The following is a 26,868-nucleotide window of genomic DNA, read 5'->3' as shown; positions in this document are numbered from 1 at the left end:
TGGGACTGTGCTAACTAGAGATGGCTTGTATACTTGACAGTATCAAACCTTTGGTATGTAGATAATAGCCATCTGAAGCAGCAAACTATCCTCTAACACAGTGGTTCTCAACCTTCCTAATGCCACCACCTTTTAATACAGTTCCTCATGTTGTGGTCACCCTCAACCATAAAATTATTCCTAAAACCATTGAAAATATGTGTTTTCTCATGGTCTTAGGTGACCCCTGTGAAAGGGTCGTTCGACCCCCAAAGGGGTCGCGACCCACAGGTTGAGAACCACTGCTCTCAACATTTGTATGAAAATGCCATACAAAAATAAAATGAATTTCCCCATGCTTTTCTCGTGCCAGCTATTAAAATCTACCTTAAAAAAATGTTTAAAGTCCTTTTACAGAATACACTACAGTAATAAGACTAGGTTATTGAAACTTCAAAATGACTTTTCCTTCATTAAGAAATGAAAAGTATAAATAGGCAACATTAATCACCTGTTAGCTCTATTTTTTTAAGCAGACTGAGGTGCCTGCCTGTAGTCTTGAGATGTTTGATGTGAAGTCCAAATAACTGGGAATATTTTCCTATTTAATTTGTTTTCTACCAGGGAGATGAACTGTTTGCCTTTGGTACCGACTTAATTTGATGAGATTTGTGGATGTACAATACATATTGTGCAATATACCCTAATCCCAGTTTCACTTAAGGTAGTGAAATGTTGGAGGGGGTGTGTGTGCTTTATTGATCCAAGGACAAATCACATAGAAAACATTGTCTCTCTAAATTTCTTAAAATAATCCAATGCAATTTTTTTTCTGTCCTATTTGTTGGTGGGATCACTTGCCCATTCCCACGCTGTTACATGATACTTGGAAATTCAGGAAAGGAAGGGGAAAAAAATGCCCTTCCAATAGCAGGAAGGAGATAAAGAGTACAGCAAGTGCCTTGCATGCCCACAGAATTAAGATGCAGGATGAACATTTGATTTGAGTAGCCAATAATTTCTTTTTTTTAAGAGCACAGGAATGCAATCAGATCTCCTCAGCTAGTTATGACTAAGCTTAGGGTACTTTCTCATCTCCCCCTAAAAAAAATCCTATTCCCGTGGTCAGTTGTTAGCCTCCCTTACACCTTTTCCAATCAAGCGAACTTTCGAATCAAAAGTAGCCCTGACCCAGATGCTCTGCTTCGCTGGCTGAATGGCCCCGCATTAACCAAAGGGAACTATTTTTATCATCCGGAAAAACCGCCCAGCCCAGTTCGCAGCTTTCCTTCCGAAAGAGAAGGTCCGAGCGAGGTTACAGCCCGCTTGGAAGTCACGCCCTTTGACCTGGAAGCCTTCCCATTGCAGCGATGGGAAAAGCTGGCATTCTGCACATGCTCGGGGCTCCTGCTTCCATTCCGACTGGACTTGAGTCTTGGGGGCTGGGGGGGGGGGAGGCTGAAAGTGGGCGAGAGGGGCGCCTGGCGGGAACGGGCGGGAGAGCCACCCTGCTCTGCCCGCGGAAAGTCCCGCCTCCCCCCCCACGCCGGCTGCGATCTCCTCCCCTGCGGTCCCCTCTTCTCCTCCCACCTTGACGTCTGGAACTGGCAGCCCGGCCGGTTCCGCATTCCCGACCCCTCCCCGCAGCGCAGGGGCTGCTATATAATAGGGGCTGATGCAACCCACCCAGCCGTCCGACACAGCCTGCGAGAGGGGCGAAGCGACTTGCGGCGAAGGCGGGGCTGCTGCTAGCCAGGCGTGCCCGCGGCCGCAGGGATCGGTCCCGGGACCAGGCTGAGCTCGGCACGGCGGGCCTGGGGAGAGAAAGCGAGAGTCGCTCCCGGAGCTGGGCGGCGGCGGCGGCGGCGGCGCTGGAGGACCTGAGCGTGCGACTCGCCTCCCGCTGCAGCCGGGCCCCGGGGGCACCTTTTCCGTCCCTCCGGTGGGTACAGAAACGGATTGCGCGCGGCGGAAGGGCGGGTTGGTACTGCGGGAGCTCCGCGCGTGGTTTCTTCCTGGTCCGCCTGCGATCGTCGGATCTGACTTTCGGCGTCTCTGCTCGGGGCCTGGGCTTTTCCCAGGAGCGACGTTGGTGGAGCCTCAGCGGCTCTGGGGGGGCTGCTAGCCCTGGGCCCTTGGCGCATTCCCAGGGTCGAAGCTGCCGCGTCCCCCGCCCCCCCCCCCCCCATTAGCTGCTGCTTAGGACTCTTTTAACTGCCTTCCTGACACGCAGAGTGTCTGAATACCGTAGTGGCTCCCCCCCCCCCCCGGTGCAAAATTCCGGTACATTTTTATGGTGAGCGGGAAACTGTAAAATGTTCTGATACTTAGTAATGGAAGAGAAAGCTCCGTTGCTATTTATTTATTTTGGATGAATCGAGGCGGAACGTAAATTTAATTGTCGGGTACCGGGATATCCTGAAAGCTTTCTCCCTGGTTTCTTTAGGCACCCATTCCGTATTCTAACTTTCCAAATAGCTCGGAATCTGGGCTGGAAAAAATATTGAATTAAATTTCCTTTCCTAATCTAGCAAATTGCATCAAGGCAGGATTCTTGGCATCAGCAACAAAGCGCTGATATTGGTGGTTAGATTAAACTGTAAGGAGGAGGAAGGAAGTGGGTGCCTGTGCAACATACCTCAGGTCAGAGGTGACCCTTTAATGCAGGTATACTATCCAGCTATCATGTTTAGGAATGCTGTAAATTACTAGAGAGGCAGCGATGTAATATTAGGAGGAAAAGAATTTTATTCCAGTTTTAATTTTGTATTTTCTTTTACAACCATTTTATTTAGAACATTTTCATTTCACTTTTCATTGATAAACAGTTCCAAAAAGGGAACATCCCACTGGAAGATTCTTTTTGTGCTCTGCATCATCATTGGACATTTTATTTCACCAGTTTGCTTTTCTTTCTCTTCCTGCATGTCCTATCATTTAGCAAATCTTTTCCTTCTTTAGCCACCTATTTGGCTCCTCTTCCATCGACCCTCAATTTCTCTAGAGGGAAGGAAAACAGGACAGGAAGGCCCTGTCTTCTATTTGATATTAGGGAAGAAATTTGTAATAAAGGTGGACTTTACAGCATGGTGGGCTGGCTTTTCCGGGTAGGCGAATGACAACAAGGCTTTTGTGTCCCCAAAGAGATAAGAGCTGCAGAGTGATCCCAATAGATAGCAAATAACAAAGAGTTGCAGTCTACTTATGTGTTATATAGAATTGCTGTAAGCATTATGCCTTCTGTGCTAACTGCCCCCTCCCCTTCCTTGTGATTTTCTAGTTAATAATGTTCCTGTGTTGTCTGATTCAGCCATAGGTTTTCTTCCACTAATTCGAAGTATATGTTTCCCCATCCATTCATGTGTCTAGGGCTTTTATGAATGAGTTTTCTGCTTTAGGATGGGGCCATTGTCACTGGTTTAGTTTCAATACTATAATGGGGTGAAAGTTGTGGATGTAGAAGTGTTAGTTAAACTGGGCTAGGCCTTGCCTGGAGGAGCTAGGAAAAGTGATTTGAAGCTTGCAAGTTCCATGGCTTTGGTTTGGGCGTGTCTGTTAGTTAGCCACACCTTTTCTGGCATGTTAAGGAGGGCATGCAAGTTTAATTTTACTGATTGAAAACAAGAGCATGAAGGCTTGAAAAAAGCATCTTTCCTGGGACCATATTTTCAGTGTGCTGCTTTCTTTGCATATCTTTTGCCTATTGTTATAAACTTGAGTGCTTTCTTGAAAAACATTGTGACTTTCTGGAAAACTGATAACCTTTTTTGTTGTTGTTGTTGTTCTGTGCTTTTTTTTTTTTTTACACAGAACAGTTTTGCTGAGTATACAGCACTGTAGGCTCCAGATCCCACAAAGGCACGGAATGCTGTCTTAATCCCTTTGAAAAGTATCTTATTACTAACTAGGATTGAGAGCTTCTCTCTTTCTGTTTAGACTGGCAAAGAGTAATGGCATAATGGTGCTTTTTGCCAGTCTGCTTGTTCACTTCTTTGGTTTGCACAATGTGATCGTGCAGGCTAGTAATCTTTTTGACTAAAGCTTGAGCAGACCTCACATCCACCTGATCTGTTTTGTTCTGGAAGGTGGATGCTTCGTGTCTGCCGTTTCACAAAAGATCTTCCTTCTTCCACCTCTGAAACCTGCAAAAGAAACTAAGCAGCAGAAAGAATCCTAAATTCACTTTAGTAATCAAGCATGAAATGGAGCGAAAGCTGCTTTTCTGCATTTCCCTCTAGAAGGCCCTTTTCTTTCTTCCCCACTCCCTGCCCTTAATTATTTGGGAGTAGATTGCAGATGAAATTGAGAGGGGAAAAACAGCAAGCAGGAGCCACATTATGTTTCTTTTTTCTTTTAATGAAGGCCCTGCGGAGGTGTACTTGAAAACACAGGGTCTCCTATGCCCTCAAGGTGGGTGAGAACACTCACTTGGCTGGTTCCAGGGCCATATGCAACTGATGGTGGCCAATGAAATGGGGCCTGGCTCGTTCTGTTGCTTGTCTTGGCAGCTTGCTCCATGGCTTGTATTACCAGCCCTGGAACGCAAGGACTGCCAAACTCACTGGCTGTATGTGTATGTGCATGTGTGTGCGCGCACGCGCATGTATTGGGCCTTGGAGAGCTGAGGAGAGACAAATATTTCACTGAGTCAGGCTAGGAATTTTTCAGCTTATTTCTTGAAGCTTGCATGGAAGCAATCTGCAGGCTCTTGCCAGAGTTCTCCTCTGGGAATCGGCAAACTTGTGGGGGCGTTCGGGAGACCAGTTGTTAGGATGTCAAATTCTTTGTGCAATTCCTAACAGTTTAAAATGCCCATTTGTGTGGGTGGGTCAGCAGGACATAGGACTTGCAGTCAAAATCCATCTTCCTTGCAAGGAGCAGCAGATAGCTGTCTTGAGATTATATGACTTGTTCTGGAGGATTGAAGAGACAAATGTGGCTGTTTGCTCTGTAACCTCTGACCATTATGCAGAAAACGTCATGGGAATATTGCATCCCTGTCCCAAATTCTAGTGACTTTCTCATTGAAATACGATCTTAATTTCTATAGTTATTGCTCTAGAAACAAATCAATACCAAAGAGATTCTTTTATTGCTGCAGAAGTGAAAGAATGGGCAGCATTATAACTGGGCCTAAAATATGGTGATCTGCCTAATACAGAGGTGGGCAACTATGGCCCTTTTCTGACTTGTGGACTTCAATTCCCAGAATTCCTGAGCTAACATGGCTGGCTCAGGAATTCTGGGAATTGAAGTCCACAAGTCAGAAAAGGGCCATAGTTGCCCACCCCTGGTAATAGATCTAGGTACAATTCATTTCGACCTTTAGTTGATTAAGAGGCTTTGAAGAAGCATTTTCAATGCCTCAGTTTGTGTTGGACTATAGCTTCTGTCACTCTCAACCACCTAAGGCCCGTGATGGTGAACCTATGGCTGGAAGTAGCACAGAGCCATCTCTCCGGGCACGCGAGCTGTCGCCCGTTGCTTTTCCAGGTTCCGATGGTGCCGGCCAGCTGGTCTTCACGTACGCAGGAGTGCCAGAAACCGGAAGAGCAGCTGCCTGGTGCGCATGTGCGCACCGGGCAGCTGCTCTTCCGGTTTCCAGAGTGCGCAAGTGCACCAGCCACCTGGTCTTCCAGTTTCTGGCACACATGCACACGCTAAGATCAGGTGGCCGGTGCACATGTATGCACCGGAAACTGGAAGAGCAGCCCCCCCAGTGCCCACATGCACACACAGATGCACCGGGCAGGTGCTCTTCCGGTTTCATGCACACACGCGTGCGTGCGCTCCCATTTTGGCACTCCTTTGGCACAGTGTTTGGCACTCAACACTGACCTAGGCCAATAGTAGAACTGACTATAGATTGTGGGGACTCTAGCCAAGTGCTTTTCATGAGGCACCTTGAGAGGATTATGGACCATATTTTTTCATTGCTGCTATTACTGGTCAAGTTGATAAATAAGGGGTTGGAATATTTGGAGAAGAAGGGCTTTAAAGGCATTGGACCCCTTTCAATATGCCTTTGGAAGATGCCTCTGTTTCTACCCTGTTTCCCCTAAAATAAGACATCCCTTGAATATCCAGTTTTGGAACATGTTTTACACAACATGCTAAGCCTCAAAAGAAGCAAACCACTATGTCTTCAGTTTTATGAAGACCTATATAGAGATAGGAATGTGTTCTTATGGCTCTCTTGCATAAAAATTATTTAATTGGGTCACACACTTCCCTAATTTAGGTAGGCTGCACTACATATCTCATCATCACCAATCAGCACAATCAGGATGCAGCAGATTGAACTAGACCTAGGATAAAGTTAGTGAAACTTAAAATCTTAAGCACTGTCCTAATAAAAATGCCAGCTTTGGGATTTGAATATGAAAAAATCATATCAGAAGAAATCACTTGTTTAATATCCAAATGTGATATTAAAAGAAAAAAAAATTCTATTGCATAGGAGTTTTCCTTGAGTTTCAGAATAAATTCCACACTCTACTTCCAGTTAGTTTTGAACATTTGTATAGCTGTGTTTAAAAAAGTAACACAAATTAGAAAAAAGTTGCTTTCAAATGCCTTTTCATTTGAAACACTATTGAAACACATATGGGCCAAACTAGACATAAAGAATGTAAGTTAAAACATCATTCTCTAAAGCATCTGAATGTAGAACAAGAAGCAATGAATGGAAACTAATCACGAAGAGAACCAACATAGAACTAAGGAGAAATTTCCTGACAGAACGATTAATCAATAGAACTACTTGCCTCCAGAAGTTGTGGGTGCTCCAATACCCGAGACTTTCAAAAAGAGTCTGACAAACATTTGTCTGAAACGGTATAGATAGAGTCTCTTGCTTGAGCAGGGGTATGGAGTAGAAGACCTCCAAGGTCCCTTCCAACTCTTGTTACTCTGTTATCAGAATTGAAGCCTCAGCCAAATCATGACGAAGCTAATAGGAAGTGACTTAGGAAGAGAAAATACAAGGTCGTATACCACACTAAACCACTTTTCAAAAGTTTTTTTTTATATCACATGTTTCTTAGTCTCCAGAACTCTGGAAAATATTTTAAAAGTTTGTTTACAAAAGAAAATCAAGAGTAGAAGAAAGTGCAGTTATTAATGTGCTTCAAATATATGCCAGCTCCTTTATGTCACTTCGGCAGTAGGAGCAATTTTCTACCTAGACAAATTATTTCTGGTTTGGCAGGTTTAATCGCTTCACTTTTGAGAACCTCAATAAAAAGCAAGGGACACATAAAATGATACGGAAGATGATCTTTGTGGTGTGCAAACTTGAGTCTAAGTAACTGCATTAGAAAAGCTGAAGCTTTCGGCTGCCTTTTGTGACCTGACATGCTCCGTCTGTGTTGAACTGTAACTCGATTTATACCCCTGTCCATGTGACCTTAGGCCAGCAATGATAGGAGGTGCATTTAACATATCTAGAAGGCATTGAATTGGAAAAGATAGATTTAGATTAATGATAGTAACTGATTTGTTTTAAAATAAGGCATTTTGGCTTCCTTTAGTTCCTCCAGTTGTTATAAATTACGGTTGCAATGGCCTCTTGTGATTGAGAATGCTGAATGGGGTTAAGAGCTGCTCTGGGGGAGCCCTAAAAGGTCTACCCCTGCTCTAAGATGAAGGGGGTTAGGGAAGGAGAGTTGATCATGATAAAATACAGTATACACTTTGCATTGAAATGTACCTTTATCAAACGTTAGTACAGGTGGTCCTCAACTTACGACCACAATTGAACCCAAAATTTCTGTTGTTAAGTGAGACATTTGTTAAGTGAATTTTGTCCCATTTTACGACCTTTCTTGCCACAGTTATTAAGTGAATCAGTGCAGTTGATAAGTTACTAACCAGGTTTTTAACTGAATCTGGCTTCCCGTTGACTTTGCTTGTCAGTAGGTCACAAAAAGCGATTACATGACCCTGAGACACTGCAATGGTCATAAATGTGAACCAGTTGCCAAGCATCTGAATTGTGATCACATGATTGTGGGGATGCTGCAAAGGTTGTAATTTTGAAAAATGGTCATAAGTCACTTTTTTCATTGCCATTGTAACTTTGAACAGTCACTAAATGAAGTGTTATAAATTGAGGACTACCTGTATCTCCCCTTAGGATGACAGGTGATATGAAAGAGCTATTTCAAATGCTACAGAGCTGCTGTCAGTGTCCATCCTGGTCAAGTGGAAAAGTAATGAAAGATCCGGTGTTATATAGTGGTTGATGTGTTGGGCTGGCAGGGAGAAGACCCGGGTTCTAAACTACTTTCAGCCATGGAAACTCACTGGATGCTCTTGGTTGAATCACTTAATATCTTAATCAACTTCTCTAGAATTGTGGGAGGTGGGGGAAATATGCCTGGTTCTGCACTTGAATAAAAGTGCATACTAAATGAAAATACCTAATTCTAAGTCATCTCTGGCATAATATAAGACAGCTGTGTATTATCAGGAATATTGTGCATATTTATTTTAGATACAATATTTGAATTCATACTTAATACTACCCATACTTCTTTCTGTCTAGCTCAGAATATTGCATAAATGCAGCTGTTGAGGTTTGTAATCCAAATTAATTATAGTTTATTTACTAAATAATGACTTAGAGGATGTGTGAAGCCAATGTGTTCTTGACCTTGCAAAGGCCAAATGTTCTTTTCACTAGATAAATATTCAAGGATATTATTAATGTGACAATACATAGCAACCCCCCCCTTTCTCAACTGTCATTCAAGCTTATAGCATCAGTGTCAATTTTAATCACATGAATTCTGAAAAAGCAAAGCTTTCTGTCTAGCAGTGATCCGTTATTTTAATTTTATTTATTTAGTTTATTTAACACAACTGTTTATGATTACCTTTCAGTCAAATGAACATTTATAACTACCTGTCAATCAAATGATTTCCAAAGGTTACCAAATCTATGACAAACAATAAAACCTGCATATACATACCTTGCTTCTTGCACATACACACAAATACAAAGCAGTGCCCTACACACCTCCTTCACATTTTGCATTTTAAGAGCAGCAGTTGAGTGAAAGTTCTGGCAGGATGTTATAAATTTGGCAGGATGGGAAGAAACAAGGACTGTAGCTTTCCCTCCCACTACAATACATGAGACTTTCCCCTTCCCCACAGGTTCTCACAGAGGAGAGAGAGGTACACCTTCAGTGGTCCTTCATCCCCAACTTGGCCAGAAGCAGAGGGGAAGAGTGCTCCCCTCATACTGTCCAGGACTACTAATGGGTAGGGAAGAGCAAAAATAGTGTAAGCTTCTGGTTTACTTTTCCCATCTTCTAGGGCACGGGTCAGCAACCTGCAGCTCCGGAGCCGCATGTGGCTCTTTGGGCCCTCTGCTGTAGCTCCCTGTCAAGTGATCCCACCACTGGTTGCCCCCCTCCCTTGCCCTCCCCTCCCAGTCACTCCTCACCTGGCCTGAGAAGGTAAGGGCAATGATGGGGGATGGAGAAGCAGCCAGGGCAGAGACAGGGAGATACAGAGAGAGGGGGAGAGAGAGACAGAGAGGGATAAAGAGAGAGGTGGGGAGAGAGGGAGGAGGGAGGGAGCGAGAGATGTCAAAAGGATTTTGTGGTTCCTGGTGTTTTTTAACAACTGGTTCTCTGCCCTAATTACCAGCTGGGTAGGCGTGGCTAGGGGGGATCATGTGACTGGTGGAAATGAGTGACATCGAGTTGGCCACGCCCACCCAGGTTTTGTGGCTTCCAGTATTTTCTTTTCTGTGGGAAACGGGTCCAAATGGCTCTTTTGAGTACTTAAGGTTGCAGACCCCTGTTCTAGGGGGTGATGAATTCTTTAAAGATAGGCCTTTCATTTTTTTACTCAAATAGTGTCATCAATCTCTGTGTAATTTTACAATCTTTCTTATTGCTTACTCTTCTCAAAATCATTGTGCTGAAAGTATGAATTTTTCAACAGATAAAATCAAGGTGCTTCTTTATGAAGGTTCTTTTTCCCAGACTTTAAACTACTGGCTGCAGCTAGCACAACCCAAACCAGATATGGGAAAGAATTTTAACATTTTAGTAGGCAGTACTAAAGTTGATCAGTGCTTTTGAGGTTTCACCAGGAGAGATTACATAATTCCTAGTCCTAAATAATCTGTGCAATTTGTTAACTTCCTTTTGTAATTCTGCCTTCCTCCTTGAGTTTTTAAATCCATTGAACAGGCTCTTTGCTGAATTAGCTAATCATTGCTTCTTGTTTGTTAAAGCATTAATCCACAAAGTTGGTTTGGTTCCTCTCAGCATAGCAATTATTAATTCCTCCTTTTTTTTTTCTTGTGACCAACCTCCTTTCAAATTAGCACATGCTTATAGACACATAAAAAGGTACAATGTTCAGTTATCTACCTTTGCTTAATGTTTTCCCTCCGACAGCCTTTTACTTTTGCATTTTATTTTCTTTGTTTAACTGCTTGAAAGCAGATTGGTTATGATCTGCGATGGGATTTCTTAATAACAGTTCATATTCATAAAGATATCTTTATCCAAAGATTATTGTATAATGTCCTAGAAAGAAGACTACATGGCAGGAAAGTCTGCTTTAAACGTAATTTATGTTATTTTATTTATCAATTTCCATAGTCGTGTATGAGGGAGGAAGAGAGAGAGAGAGAGAGAGAGAGAGAGAGAGAGAGAGAGAGAGAGAGAGAGAGAGAGAAAGAAAGAAAGACAGAGACAGAGAGACAAAGAGAGAGAGAGAGAGAGAGAAAGAAAGGCAGGCGGGGGGAAGTTTCACAGAAAATAGCCAATTATAATGCTTCTTCGTATCACTCTTTGTGGATTCTCCCTGCTTAGCTTCCTATGGCAAATGATGGTTAGCTTCTCCTTCTTTTGTCTAGGGTGTGGAATTGTGTATCTTGCTATGATGCCAGGGCAGATTCCAGACCCATCCTTGACAGCTGGCGCTCTGCCTGGCCTTGGCCCTTTGGCAGGGTTACCTGGTACTACCTTGACAGCAGAGGAACTGAAGTATGCTGACATTCGCAGCATTGGGGCCATGATCTCACCACTACATTTCCTGGAGGTGAAACTGGGCAAGAGGCCTCAGCCAATGAAAAGTGAGGTAGGTTCTAAAATAAAATTGGGTCAAAGTGCCTTTCGAATCTGTCAACCAGGATTCAAAAACAGTCAAGATTCATTCCTTTTGTTCAGGCTTTCTCTGCTTATGCGCATGCATGCTTTGAAAATTATTTGGAGAGGTGATTTGGGTGAGCTTTGTACCTTTTCCTCCTGCTCTTTAAAGCAGCCCAATTATTTCCAGTCTTCCACGCGAGCCTGAAGAAATGTACCATTGCTATAAGTGGCCTATTCCTTAAAGGTAATGAGCTCACACGGATTTCTGGTTTTTATTAGGATTTTTTTTTTTTTTAGATTTCTAAATTAGGCAAAATAGACATTTTGAAAATAAAGATAGTATTAGTCTTTAGTCTAGTGTTACGCAGTTCATAATTTCAGAATAACAAAATAATAGGAACAGTGGTTCTGTGGAACAGTGTCGTCCTTTAGATCCATAAAGCCATAATTCTTCTGGCTTTCACAAGGCACTGAAGACTTGGCTTTCTGTCGACACTAGACTAGAATATTAGGGGAGCCTCTTTTCAGGATGTATGTGTATGTATGTAGATGCATCAAACACATGAGGGAGAGAAAGAGAGAGAGAGAGAGAGCATCTTGGATATGATGGGCTTTTAAATTGGTTTTAATTGTTAGTTGTTGCTTTTAACTGGATGCTGGCTATTCAGAATTGCACGTCAAGTGGGCAGTCATATAAATTGAATGAATGAACAAACCTACATATAAATATTTACTGTATTAAAGAACTGACTCCTTGATTAGTTGGTATAAAGCTCATACCAAGCAGCATGGAGGGTATGTCTTTTCTTCTCACACAACCAAGGATTATAATGAAAAAAAGTAAAGTTGATCCTTCTTTCCAGAACTGCAAAATGGGTTAGATTTATATAGTTATACCTTTTTTAATATTTGTAAAAATACATTTACTTCATTAATCTCAGAAAAGCTGACGTGTGCTTGTCTGTAAAAAGGAAATGTGGTTTTAAAATAATGTTGACATTTGAAAAAACTGTGATTTTCTCCACACCTCTAAATTATTTACTTGGAAATAACCATAGTGTGACTTGCTTCTACATAAACAAGTGTGATTGATTTGGGCAGAAAGGTCCAATAATGTAGTAGATCCGAGAGGTAAGATTATTGTAAGAAGGAAGTGGTAAATGTTGGAATATGTAGTAATGCAAATTTGTAGGAAGAGCAAATGGCAACAATGGAGAATCTAGTCCTATGAAGTATGAATACCAGATACAGCGAAAGCAAAGGTTTCATACTTTGCCGTGGGGAGTGAAGATGCTGGTCACTACACTCTATGGACTGAGTTCAAGATGAGTTATACCAGGGGTGAAATGCTCCCAGTTCGGACTGGATCGCCTGATCCGGTAGCGAGAGTGGCGGGTGGTTCGGAGAACCGGTAGGAAAAATCCCTGCCCCCCGCCCCCATGCCCAGCTGAGTCGCGCGATCATCAGAGGCTTTTTTTTTTTTTAATTTTTAAAAGCATTTTTTCTACAATCTCTTCGGCCGAAAAAATGCTTTTAAAAGTAAAAAAAAAAAACACCTCTGATGATCATGCAGCTCAGCTGGGATCGTCAGAGGCTTTTAAAAGCATTTTTTTCCAGAACCTCTTCGACCGAAGAGGTTATAGAAAAAATGGTTTTAAAAGTTTAAAAAAAAAAAATGTTGGCCACGCCCACTCAGTTACATTAACACCCCCACCAAGTCACGCCCACAGAACCGGTAGTAACAGATTTTACATTTCACCACTGGGTTATACCATCTGAACAGGGTTGATTTCAGCATTGCATTCCAGGGATATTTTAACAGGAGTGCTGCAGACATTGGCTGAAGGTCACCCAAATAATCTAAATCTTTCAGGGTCCTTTACAATGAGATTCCCAGGAGAAAAATTTTAGATGGCTTCTTTGCTGAAGCTATTCAGTAGTGATATAAAATGTCATCCAGGCCTCACTGATGATAAATGGTCCACGGGTATAATGATACGCTGTCCTGAATCTCCTTGTGCTTATGCATGGGCATGGAGAAGAATATTTTGAAGGTGCTAATTGACTGATGAATAATTAGTGGCATACATTACCACTCTCCCTCTTAAGATGTAGGCATCTATTCCGTATCAGTGTCATCAGGACATGCGAATCTGTCTTTGGGCTTGTTAAAAAGCCCAAAGACAGAAAAGCAGAATATAGATTTGAGTATTTCAATCCATGTCTCTATGGCAGCATAAGGATTAAATGTTTTGTGGAAGAAAGCATCATGCGCTGGGGGGGATGAGATGTAGTTAGCATCATGTGATTCCTTGTCTTTGTTCAGTTGTCTTATTGCACTTGCGTTTTTCTCTTTTAGCTAGATGAGGAAGAGGAAAGGAGGAAAAGACGCAGAGAGAAGAACAAAGTAGCAGCTGCTCGATGTCGGAACAAGAAGAAGGAGAGAACTGAATTCCTTCAGCGGGTGAGTGTGACCCCTTGTTCCTTCTACTATTATAAAGATGGATAAAACATCTGAAGAAAATCCTGCTTTCCTGGAAGCGCCTGTGTTATTCTCTGTGCGTGCTTCACAATGCAGAGAACTGCTCTGTCTGTTTTGCTTTGGTTGTTGGATGAGGCAGTAGCTTTTTTCCACAGTGTAACTGAGAAACCGAAAACTTCACCTCCATATTTCTCTGATTTTGCATAGGAATCTGAGCGCCTGGAACTCATGAATGCTGAGCTGAAGGCACAGATAGAAGAGCTAAAGCAGGAAAGGCAGCAGCTGATCTTGATGCTGAATCGCCACCGTCCCACCTGCATTGTTCGGACAGATAGTGTGAAAACACCAGAGAATGAAGCCAATCCACTGCTGGAACAGCTTGAGAAGAAATGAAAAAAAACACACGGTGGGCAAGGCGTTGCACAAACAGGGTCTCTGAGAGTCTCTCATCTAATTACTGTATGATGAATTGTGCACTGTCAAGATTAGTGCAGTCAGGACTAAGGAGCTTCCTTAAGGATTGCACATTCCAGATAAAGGAAGAGAAGAAGGATCAATGGAACACTGAAGTAGGGAAGCTTCCTTTGCCACTAAGAGGTCAACTTGAGTGGATGTGGTGGCCATTGTGAAGGCTTTCCTGGTTGTCCTTGCAGTACTTCAACTTGTGGAAAATCTTTTAAGCAGTCCATTACAGGCCTGCATTCCAAGCCTGGAACATTTTGGGACACTGGGAGGGTAGCATCATGGTTCTTGCTACTACTCTTTTCACAGCGAATGGTTGAGAGTTAGTAGGGATTAAGTGGAAGCCATCAACAGGCAAAACTGGGCAGACAATAGTTCTTGTATTCTCCCCATTTAGGACCTGCCATGTGCTCTCTCTTTCTCCTTCTCTCTCTCTCTCTCTCTCTCTCTCCTCCTCTCTCTCTTTCTGTCTCTCAGAACTAAACCAGAAACCAAGAATGGCAAACACTTGACACAAGTCCTGCCTCATTGCTGGGCCTGTCTGTGGCACTGTGGCGCAGGCGCCCCCACAAGCACACCCTCAGTATAATGTTTACAGCCCAGCTGTCCAGAGGCCATGCTTTTAAAATGCACATTTTTACAGTTTTTAAATATTTTTTTATAAAAGTTTTATACAGTCTCTATACGGATTTATATAATCACTTGATGTGATCCAATAGAAATGTATGTTATTATGGTCTTTGTTACAAATATATATGCCGCAGTTATCTCCATTGTGTTATTTGTTTGGTGGTGTCCAGTCCTTTCCCTCGGCATGCTGGGAAAAGGGTCCTGTGCCTTTAGTCTGGCTCCACTGCCATGTCCATCCATGTACGTCCTTCATAATATTCAGTCTGTATCAGTAAATGTTAACGTTTACTTACCCTCCTATCTTCTGTGCTTCATTCCATGTTCTGATGCGCTGGTTGCATTATGCTTAAGTATGTTTTTGACCTACATTTTTCAGAACTATTGAAAAAATGTTTTAAAATACTCTAGCATCCAAAATTCAAGCCATGACTACATCTTTAATTTCACCAGTCTCATTCCTGACACCTGTGTGTTTGTGTTTGATCACGTCAGAATATTTTTAAAAAATCAGAATTTAATTTGAAAACTATATGTAATTTGGTGACCAGCTTTGAATAATTGGCTGTTGGTGATAATCTCACAACTCGGGTTAAGATAATTATGATTTGGGTTCAAAATAACTATTTGACACAGAATTGCATGCAAATGTTTAGGCACTCTGGTCAAATTGCATGTCTCAGTGAATCCTTAAGTGAACAGAAGGGTTTAAACAGGGTATCTTTTTGAAAATTTGAGTGCATATGTCCTCTTGAGTAATAGATTCAGAATATGGAAGCAGTAAATATGGCTGAGGCAGAAGCTTTCCAATTGATTCATTAATACTTTTTTTTTTAGCTGTAAAGATGTTCGTAAGGTCTTCAAAAGGCAATGAACTCAATAGACCTACAGTTAGCCAATTGAAAACAATTCTATATGTAAACAAATACTCTGACCTTTGTAACCTTTCAGATCGTAATGGTTCTATCTGTGTTCAACACCGTGAACTCCTCTTAGACACTGAGCATTTGAAAATGAAAATAATTCAGTCTTACAAAACCAGGGAAGACTGTAAAATCCATCTGTCTGTCTGTCTACCCACACACCATTACATATGTTTGTGTGCATGCATCTCTGTCAGTCCAACGGCACACATATGTACAGTTTAATTTTATTGCAGATTATGTTCTGGTTTTAAACTCATGCAACTCCTTGAGTTTCTAAGGATAACACTCCGGCACTAAAAATGGACCCTACTTTATCAAAGTCAATATCAGTTTCTTTTTCAAGTATACAAGGCTATTCATTTTTCTGGAATTAATAATCTAGAGAATGTGTCATACAAACCCAAGCTTTCACATAAGAGGGCTATTTGGAGGTTCTACAGCTGAAAAGTCTATGACAATGGTTCTCAACCTGTGGGTCGCGACCTCTTTGGGGGTTCACAGGGGTCCCCTAAGACAGTGGTCACCAACTGGTGGTCCGCGGAGAAATTTTTGTATTTTTGCAGGTGGTGCAATACGGAAAAAGGAGTGCAGCCCTTGCCGTCCGGAATGAATGGTGCTGTTGTGGTGGTGGAGGGGGCGGCACAAGCGGGAAGAAGCTGCATTTGCGGTGGCTGGAAGCTGTGGGAGCAAAGCACTACTTTCATTTACACGGCAACAGCATTCCGCCTCGGTATAGTTGCACCAGCCAGTGGCGCAAGGCAGCCCTCCTCTCCTGCCGCTTGGGACTCGGAGCAGTAAATGGCGTCTGGTCTGGGGAGCAGCCGGATTTTGCTCTCCATTGCGGAAGCCAGATTGGCCCCCTGCAAGCTCTCGTCTCTTGAGGAGCGCTCCCTGAAGCGGTGCTGGAAAATTTGGTCGGGCTCCTCCAGAGATGAGAGCTTGCAGGGGGCCGATCTGGTGTCTGCAATGGAGAGCAAAATCCGGCTTCTTCTCTCTGCTGTTAAGTGCAGCATCAGGATTCTGCCTTGGTATATTTGCGGCGCAAGGCAGCCCTCATCTCCTGACGCTTGGGACTTGGAGCGGTAAATAGTGTCTGGTCTGGGGAACAGCCGGATTTTGCTCTCCATTACGGATGCCAGATTGGCCCCCTGCAAGCTCTTGTCTCTCGAGGAGCACTCCCTGAAGTGGCGCTGCAAACTTTGGTTGGGCTCCTCGAGAGACGAGAACTTACAGGGGGCCGATCTGGCATCTGCAACGGAGAGCAAAATCCAGCTGCTCCCCAGACCAGTCACAATTTACCACTCCGAGTCCCAAGCAGCAGGAGATGAGGGCTGCCTTGGCCATCGGCTGGCACAAATATACCAAGGCGAATGCTCATGCAAGTTCAAGTAGTGCTTCGCTCCCACACTTCTTCCGGCCCTTGTTGGTGCTCCGTGCACCTCGGTCTCTCAGGGAGATGCTTGATTTCCTCTCAGCCCCAAGACACTGGCTGCCCCATGAGATGAGAGAGAGAGAGAATCAGAATGAGACAGAGACAGAGACAAAGAATGAAAGAGAAAGACAGAATAAGAGAGAGAGAGAATGAGAGAGAGAAAGAGAATGAAAAAGAATCAGAATCAGAGAGAGAGAGAGACAAAATGAAAGAATCAGAATCAGAAAGAAAGTGGGGGGAGAGAGAAAGAGGAGGGAGAGAGAAAGAGAGAAAGAATGAGGGGGCAGAGAGAAAGAATGAGAGAGAATGGGGAGAGAAAGAAAAAAAGTGGGAGAGAGAGGGAATGAAAGAGAGAAAGTGGGAGAGAGAAAAAGGGGAGAGAGAAGGAGAGAATGAGAGAGAGAAGAGTGGGGGAGAGAGGGAGGGAGAGAGAGAGAGAATGAGAGAGAAAGAGTGGGAGAGAGAGAGGAGGGAGAGTGCCTGAAGGACCCCATCCTGTCACTGGGAGTCCAGGTGCTTCAGCAAGCGGCGCGCTGGATTCGTAGTGGTCCGCAAAATTTAAAATTATGAACTTGGTGGTCCCTGAGGTCCAAAAGGTTGGGGACCCCTGGCCTAAGACCATTGGAAAACACATATTTTCAATGGTTTTAGGAATAATTTTATGGTTGGGGGTCACAACAACATGAGGAACTGTATTAAAGGGTCGCGGCATTAGGAAGGTTGAGAACCACTGGTCTATGACTACTCAGATATTGTCTTACTTCAAATCCGGTCATTTGTTAAACTGACTGGGAACTGAAGGCCCACCAGTTCCTCATCTTTATTCTATAGTAACAAAGCAACAGTACTGTAAATTCAACTCTTTGTTATCAACTGCTTTAATTCCTGAGGTGAAGAGAAATACCTTTGATGATAAATGAGATACATTAATAGGAATACATACATACATATTTATGCTAGCCTTCTCCAAAGTGATGACTTTCAGACAGGTTAGACTTTAATATTTATAATTCCTACTATGTTTCAGGATTACGGAAGTTGAAGTACTATGCATTCAGAGAGCAATGATTTGAGGAATGCTACTCTATACTGCCTCTCCTGCTGAGTCTTTAGCCCCTTACTATTGTAGAGATATGTGTAAAACCAAAATCTTTCCTTATGTCCATCTACACATTATATAGTAGATGTCATTGCAATAAGAAATTATCCTTAATTCCAGTTGAATTGAAATTTGAGTGAGTTGGATAGGAATTCTTGTCCATTAGAAAATCCAACAGTGACAGTATAACTTTGAGGCTCTGGGAACCAGACTCTACTCTGCCAAGAAGAGCTGGGTTGGGATAGTGGCAGTGTTCCCACAACTGTTTTTCTACTTGACCTGCTTGAATTGCTACAGCGCCAGGCATCATTAGCACGCAAGCTATTAGGATTATATCTTCTTGTTAGCACTTGGTTCCCAGAATTCCTTTTGACAACTCCAAAACAGAAAGAATGAGGATGTATTTAAAAATATTAAGCATGTTGGCAAATTGGATTGAATGCAAACAAATATTACTCCCTCTAATCTATGTTCTCTTAGCAATTATGATAAATGAGAGATGAGTTCTCATGCCATGTTTGTTTATTTGTTTGTTCATTTGTTTGTTTATATTTCATGTTTCTAAGCCACATCCCTCAACCAAATCCCTTTGCTGGATTTCTTTTGAACTATCTGCCAGTTTTCTAATGGTTCATTTTAAAATCTGATTCATAAAATGTTTCTTCAGTATTATTGAAGAAATATACATTACTGCGATAGAGTTTATGAACAGAAATGTGTATTTCATAACCTCTGTTTATAAACTCTATCATGGCAGTGAACAGTAAAAGTATATTAAGGAAACAACATGTTATATAAATTGGCCAAAGAACCCAAAATGAGTCTAATAAATGTCAAACACAGCTTTTACAGGTCTTTTTGAATGACACAATTTGTTTGCAGGAAGCGAGTAAGGAAAATTTGGTAATTTCAATCTTCCATGAAAGAGAGTTGTATACATTGGGGCTGACACAGAAAAAGAAAATCCCTCCTTTTGACAGAAAGTAAAAATCCAGTGAAAATGGATTGCCCAAAGCCATTATGTACTGTACTTAGTGCAAGTGTTAGAGTTTATGGCCACCATGTGGTTGTCTGGAGGAATTGCTTTATAAGAATAGACATTGGGCTAAAATCTTCCTACTAAACTGCAGTTTATGAATGGGTCTCACATAAAGCTAAGCCAAAATCAAACCACATCATGGCTAAGCATGATAGAGCCTTGGTAGTACAGGGGTTTAAGGCACCCTGTTATTAAGCTTATTAAGACCAGCTGCCTGCAATTACTGCAGGGTTCGAATCTCGCCAAGGCTCAAGGTTGACTCAGCCTTCCATCCTTTCTAAGGTAGGTGAAATGAGGACCCAGTTTGTGGGGGCAATAAGATGACTTTGTATAAAATATACAAAAATATTTGTATAAAATATACAAAAGGATGAAGGCTATTGCTGAGCACATTGTAAGCCGCCCTGAGTCTTTGGAGAAGGGCGGCATATAAATCAAATTAAAAAAAAAAAAAGAATTAAGATATAGTTATGAGGCACCCAGACCTAGAGCTGTAACCTGAATCCAGTCTTAGAACAGGTTCATTAAAAGAATTGGATTGAGATCGGAAGAGGGAATGGCCTTGAGGACTGGAGAAATAACTGTTACCGAAACAATGGTCAGATAAATGGGTTTGAGCCCAGGCCAAGAGAATAACATGAGAAAACATCTCAAATAAGATCCTCCCTAATTTGTATGAAGATAAGGGAAAAAATAAGAGAGGGGGAAGCACATTCAGACTTGCAAGATTGATGTTGGCCCTACAAAGTAAACCAGAAGAAAGAAACCAATGGCATGTAGGTCAGGACTACAAGTAACAGAATCTTGCAAGCCTGAATGTGCCTCCCCCTCCTTTACTTTTATCTTCACACGAACTAGGGATGTTTTCTCAAATTATTTGTTTGGTCTGAACTCAAACTCCATTTAACTGACTATTGCCTTGATAGTGTTGCCTTCTTCTGCCCTTCAAAGCCATTCCCTATGCCCTCTATAAATCATAATTTTTCATTTTTATTTTAATAAAATGGGCTTACTCTAGATCAGGGGTTTCAAACTCGCGTAGTCACGTCATCATGTGACGTATTGCGACTTTTTCTCCTTTGCTAAAATGGGGGTGGGTGTGACCAGTGCATGACGCATCCGGCCTGCGGGTCGCGAGTTTGACATCCCTGCTTTAGATGAAACTTCATAAGGAGCACAATTCATGCTTTATATGGCAAGAACCCCAGAATTGGTTTCACTGTTAGTGCTCAATTGAAGAGTTATGGAAAAGAGCTTTGTCCAGACATCAAGAAGTACTGTGTATGGACAGTATAGAAGTACTGTGTATAGATCAGTGCCTTATCATAACAAACATGCTGTGTTTACACAATAGGTTTAACTAGAATAGCTGCAGAGTTCGCAGGTAGATGATACCTGCATGATATATTTGGTTAATTTTGGTTTGCTACTTTGTGGAATAGGAACTTGTTGGTTTAAACAACAGTTCATTATTCAAAGGATTATCCAAACCCAGAGTATGTTGGGTGAACATGGCAATACAATAGCTTCATATCTTTGGGATCCTACAAACTTGTTGCCAGTGTCAAATAATTGTTGAAAACATTCATCTACCATTCCAATTCCCCCTAAACCTTTTAAAGTAATATGATAATCTGTTAGGGTTAATTTATTTTACATTGCTCCTCTGAGCTGGGAGTTTAAATGGCCTAAATCAGGGGTGTCAAACTCGTGTTGCCAAGGTGGCATCACATGACATATTGGGACTTTTTCCCCATTCGCTAAACCGGGCATGGGTGTGCCCAGCGTGGGCCGCGCGTTTGACAGCCGTGGCCTAAATGATTCTTTCCATCCCTCAGATCCTATGATTTTATGATAAACCAGGGATGTCAAACTTGCGGCCCGCAGTCTGGATACATCACATGGTGGCCCTGCCCAGTTTAGCGAAGTGGAAAAAAAGTCCTGATATGTCATGTGATGCCGCCGTGATGATGCAAATTTGACACCCCTGTGATAAACAGACCTTTACAGATTCCAATTTGCAGCTTAAATAATTCTGTTGTGGGGAAAAGAGAAGAGGAGAGAGAATTAGGTGTGTTGGCCACATTGAGTTATTTATAAAAATAAAAAGGTAGGTTATAAATAAGTAAACAATGAAAATAAGTTAATAAAAATATTCAATCTATAAATATGCCTCTCTATCCAAAGTAGACATACGTAGAAATGTAGGTAGGATGGGGTTGGCATGTTCTATTCTCAAGTGGGAATAAACCCATAAAAAATCCCCAAACCAAACCACATGCATATGGCTGACAAATATCATTTTTCTGAATTACTGCATCTCTAATACGAGATTTTTTTAAAAAATGCTATATTTCTGCTTGTCATAAAGGTGGCACCATTCTTTTGGATCAGCAGCTGCAAATGAAAATAGCTGTGATCCCAAATGCTGGTACAGTAGTGAATAGCTTTCAGGAAGTACAATTTGTTCAGCCAGCTAGTGATGCTGACAACACCTCGCCTCCACTACATTGAGTTCCTGGCCAAAAATTAACAAAGTTCTGAACGCCCCTTTTCCTCAGTAAACAGGCTACCTATAATCACTGGAGCTGCACCCCAATCTAGAGTGCCTTTCTTTTATGCAAGTAGAATGCCTATTTCCCCCATCAGAGGCTTTGTGTTTTTAAGAATTCTGAGACAGCATCTTCTGTGCCTGTATCTCCAGTTAGGAAAAGGTTGAATTGGTTGAATTCTTTCAGCCATGCAATTTTTACAAACAAAACAGGCTGTAGTACTTTTAATCTGCTTGGCAAGCTTTCATATGGGCCACCTTAAAAGGACAGGGATGCTCAAAAATGCTTTCACTCTTGGAAAACAATCTAATAATTTTGGGATAACACACAATACTTGCTGACAATTCTTTTTAGTCCTAAATTTCATATTTTGATGCTGTTTACACTCCTGAAATATGAAGTATTCACTCTGTTAAAGGCTTTATAATTTTCTGAATTGCCGCACCATTACCACCAAATCCCTCATTTCGAACATTGCAATTTTTTAAGTTTCTCTAATAAAGAAAATAATGCATTCTTTGAATAAAAACATAGCAATATGAGGAGATCCTTACTGGATCAATCCAAATGCCTATATGGAACAAATGCCAAATGCCTAATGTCTTTCTGGGAAGTCCAGAAGCAGGACAAGAACACCAAATTGTTCATGTATGACAGCAACTTGATTTGACCTGCCTCTTTCCTGATCCTGGATAGAGATGAGAATTATTAAGATTAACTCTGGTATTTTACAAAACTCAAGGCTTAAACATATCCAATATAACTTCCTCCTCCTATTCTCTTCACAACAATCTCTAACTTAATGAGTTAAGTTAGACTGAGAGAAAAATGACTGGCCCAAGATCACCCAGCTGGCTTTCATGGCTAAGGTAGGACTAGAACTCATAGCCTCTTGCTTTCTAGCCTGGTACCTTAACCACTAGACCAAACTTGCTGTATCCCCTTCCCCCAGCTTTAGAAAGTGAAAAGGATGACTGGCTTTGTTTGGAGATATGCTTACTACCTTTTAAAAAGAGACCAAAAAAAAACTTGAAATGGGACAGAGCATCCTCTAAAGGGTGTTAGGAAGAATGTTGGCTAGCAATCTTTACAGTCTGTTTTTTGGTACATGAGTATTTGTGATTGTCTACTTTCCTCACAGCAGCCACTGGTGTGCTGTGTGAATATACCAACTGCATGTATTCAAATTCCAGATGTGCCAACTGGCTTTAATAAAAGAAGCTCAAATTTAATAGCTTTTGTTGATAAGCATCAGTTCTTCAGAATCTGATGCTAATCTTGATTTTTTTTCTATTTCTGTTCGCATATATTAGGATAGAGTTGGAAATGATGGTCTTCCAGATGTTTGTTAAATTAGTTGCCATTAGTATGGACAATGGTGATGGTGAGGAATGCTGGGAACTGTAGTTTAATAACATCTGGATGGTTCTTTGTTATTTACTGCTGTGCTAAGTGGTTCTATTGTATGCAAAATATATGATCAAGAACATTTCCCTCTAGTGAGTCCTTGGGTTACAAGCATCGTAAATATTGTATGATAAATAACATTTTCCCATCATGGTAATTGATCGTTATTCAGGGAAGAAACTTTCTAAAATGAATTACTGGTTGAAAAGTTTTGGGAGCAACAACTTCCTGTTGACTGAGATGGTTTAGCTAAGTTCTTCTACCGGTAGGGAACCTATTTTTTTGGGAAGAGCAAGTTACTACACAGTACATAACTATGGCCCCTTAGAGTGATTGCAGTTGAGATGCAGCCTTTTTAGAGCAGAGCATGGGCAATCATCTGATGCCATCTGGAGTTCACTTACAGAACTGTTAGATAGTTGGAAATCAGTTTGCATATTGTTTTTATTATTTGCATATGGATATTATGTACTTTTTCATATGCCTTTGTCTTAGAGGGAGACTTGCAACGGCACCCCCAAATCTCCTAGAAATTACAGTCTAATCCTGATTCTAACCTGGATTCCTCAATTGCATTCTTTATTTTGGAGCCAGCTTTACATTCTGACAATCATCATGAAACTTTCTAGATAGGATCAAAACAAAGAGATAGCAAAATCACAAGTAGATATCAGTGTGCTAGAAAAAGTTATGAGAAATGGGTGGGGAAAGATCTGGAATCAACCCTCAACTGAATCCTTTGGAATCCATTTCTTCTTCAAAAGACTGAACATCAGGAGAGCAGTTTTTGGCAATCTGAGTTTTGCTACATTTGCTCTCATGCCATTATACCAACAATGAATCAGTGCCTAAGACAAATAAAAATTGAAGTGAAATATAAAATATTAATCAGAAGCTGTGCTTGCATGAAACACTCAACCACAAAGTGAGTCATCCATATTTTAGCTTAGTGTGTTATGCAAAAAAGTTGGGTGATTAACTGATTGTTGTGAAGGGGCAGGCAACAACATTACAGGTTCTCAAAAGACTGCAGTTCTGGTATCTTTTCCTGGTGCCCCATTCCAGCACCTTCTACTCTACTCCAATATGTAGTTCAAGCCTTAGGTTCCCTTGGACTCCGCTTGATACTTTTTAATGCTAGGTCAGTCTGTAATAAGGCCTCCTTCATCTTTACAGTATAATATTGGATGTGAATGCCAACCTGACAGGTATTACTGAGAACTGGCTGGATCCTGAGAGGGGAGTGTCACCCTTTCAGAAGAGTGTCTATCTGGGTCTCCCTGCAACTGAAAGACTAAATATAAAATCATCCTGAAGGCTCTGGTGGTTGTTGGGATCATTGCTCAAGTTCCCTGGCTCTAAGAGTCAGTTGGGACTGCTGCTACTGTATCAGCCTCTCTGAAACCTCCCTATCTGATCTGCGTGCTTGACTCTGACTCTACCGATGGATGGGCAGTGGAGTTCCATACCTAGAATAAGAAGGGGTAAGGAAATGAAAGATGACCTCAATGGACATATGTGAGTTCTGTTACGAAAACAACAAAGAGTAAAACATATCTTAAGTCCATGACAGACAGACAGAAACCTCCCTGATTCACTGAAATAGAAGAAGTGGGAGGAGGTACAGCACAATCAGACTTGCAAGATTCGGTATTGCAGCCAATCTCAATAAAAATAGCTTTAGCCATCTTGTGGAATTGATTTCTTGTTCTGGTCTATTGGTTTATGATTCTGGGGAATTTCAATCTGCTCTCCTCAGGAATGGAGTCAGAATCACTTCTCTGCTTAGATTTTAGGCAGATCTTAGACAGTTGGGAAGGCTTTAGGACTTGCAGCTTCTGCTCAAAGGGCAGGTAGCCAGGAAGTCCTTGCCACAACTAACTATAGTAATGTGCCTATTTTATTTTATTTTATTATTTTATTATTTATTTATTTTTATTTTTTTAATTATTTTATATTTTATTCTTTTATATTTTACTATTTTATTATATTATTTTTTATTTTACTATTTTATTTCAAACATTTATATGGCCACCCAACCTTGGGTAGTATACAACAAAAATGAAGAATAAACAAAACAAATGTGCAGAATGGTGAACTGAACAGAACGGATGAAAAACACCAATAGGGGACTCCACTTACCTAGGCTGAAAGGCCAGGAGAAACGGTCAATTTCCCCACAGGCCAGCAGGATTGGAGCCTGCAACATGTCAGGAGGGAAGCCTGTTTCAGAGAACAGAGGCAGCCACCAAAAACATACAGTATATTTCCTAGGCTCCATGAGTAGGCAGTACTTGATTGAAGGGACTTGGAACATGCCCTCTCCCTGGGAATGCATGGAGCAGGCAGATATTCTTGGGAGCAGAACAATGGTGGGTTGCCCCTGGTTCGGACCGGTTCGCAAGAACCGGTAGTAAAACCGGTGGGAGGTCCCACCCACCATCCCGGATGTCGTCATCAGCGATCTGCGCATGCGTGATCCCATTGCGAACCAGTGGTAAAGGTAAGTAGGACCCACCCCTGGAGCAGAAGGTCCCAAAGGTGTCCATTCCTGGATTGGGAGGCATTGTTTATCATCATTCATGTCACAGTCACCTCTTGGTTGGATTACTATAATGTGCTTCACATAGAGCTGCCGTTGAAGAGTCTCTGGTAGCTACAGCTGGTCCAAAATGCAATGGCATGGATTATCATTGGGTAATCATTACCAAAGTATCATCTTTAGATGGAAAGGTAAGAAAGAAATTTAGCAAATCTGAAATTAAACGATGTAGTAAGGCATCTGAAGATGTGATTTCCAGGGTGGACTTAGTTTCATCCTTATTCTCCTGCAAGCTTCCTAGTTTTTAAACAAGGAGCTAGGGTGTGTGTGTGTGTATGAAGGCAGAGTAAGGATATTTGTATTTTAGGTGCACTGCTAATGGATTCTCAAAACTCAGTGTAGGCAAGATGGGATGATGGCGTATGTACCGGACGCTTTAGAAACCTCAGCCCCAAACTGAGAAATAACATTTCTCTTTTTAATGAGAGCATTTTTTGGCTTTCGGGCTATCAGAGGTTTCACTCTCTGGTTTGATGTCTCAGATGAGGTTTCAGGAGCAGATTTTTTTGCCAGTAACCTTTATCTTTCTCTGATAGTTATCAGCCTTTCTGCAGAATAAACGTGCTGACCTGTTAATTGTGGCATCTTTGGGGAAATCCTAGACCTCCATGACACTTCACTTTTTAGTATTGGGTTATAAGCAGAATTCCAGGAGACGAGAGTGTGTGTGTCTGTGTCTAAACTGACTGAAAACCAGTGCCTGGAAACATGTCACTGAACTTTGCAAATGCCTTTGCATTAATCTAGAAGTCCTAACTACACTTTTGCTATACACTTTTGCTATCATAGAAGACAGCATTGCAAATTGGCATTGCATGGGCATCAGCTGTTATACTTCTAAAAGTATTGATTACCTATTTGAGAGTCTGTAGTGTGATTAACTTCAAATCCTCCCCAGCCTTCCCCCTCCCCCAAACATGAAGATAGTGGTAAAGGTGATCTATTTGGCAGAGTGGAGTATTGTGTACAAATGAGGGAGATTTTTGTCCCTTCTCTTGCCAAGAAGAATGCACAGGATAGAGTAGGGTAAAACCAAGTGAGAATGAGAATAGTCTTTTGTCTTTTAATGTACTGAAACCCAACTTTTTATTAGTTCTTTGCAGCTGAATCATAGTTCGAAAATAAGCCCTAGCATGTTTTT

General features: G+C 41.7%; 1 protein-coding gene across 2 annotated transcripts; it reads left to right on the top strand.

The window, feature by feature from the left end:
- The first annotated feature begins 1,339 nt into the window (after positions 1–1,339).
- Positions 1,340–14,966, top strand: JDP2 (Jun dimerization protein 2). Of its 2 annotated transcripts, XM_034418141.3 has the most exons (4): positions 1,340–1,921; positions 10,865–11,088; positions 13,459–13,563; positions 13,789–14,966. In XM_034418141.3, the coding sequence occupies exons 2-4, from the start codon at positions 10,888–10,890 to the stop codon at positions 13,972–13,974; spliced, it is 492 nt and encodes a 163-aa protein (XP_034274032.1). In that variant the 5' UTR covers positions 1,340–1,921; positions 10,865–10,887; the 3' UTR covers positions 13,975–14,966. The 2 variants fall into 2 exon arrangements, with proteins under 2 accessions (XP_034274032.1, XP_034274031.1); XM_034418140.3 differs by lacking the exon at positions 1,340–1,921 and having other exon boundaries at positions 10,737–11,088.
- Positions 14,967–26,868: the final 11,902 nt, after the last annotated feature.

This window comes from Pantherophis guttatus, chromosome 1 (assembly GCF_059756535.1).
Source record: "Pantherophis guttatus breed Tessera chromosome 1, ASM5975653v1, whole genome shotgun sequence".
Lineage (NCBI taxonomy): Eukaryota > Metazoa > Chordata > Lepidosauria > Squamata > Colubridae > Pantherophis > Pantherophis guttatus.
This window is presented reverse-complemented; position numbering and strand designations above follow the sequence as displayed.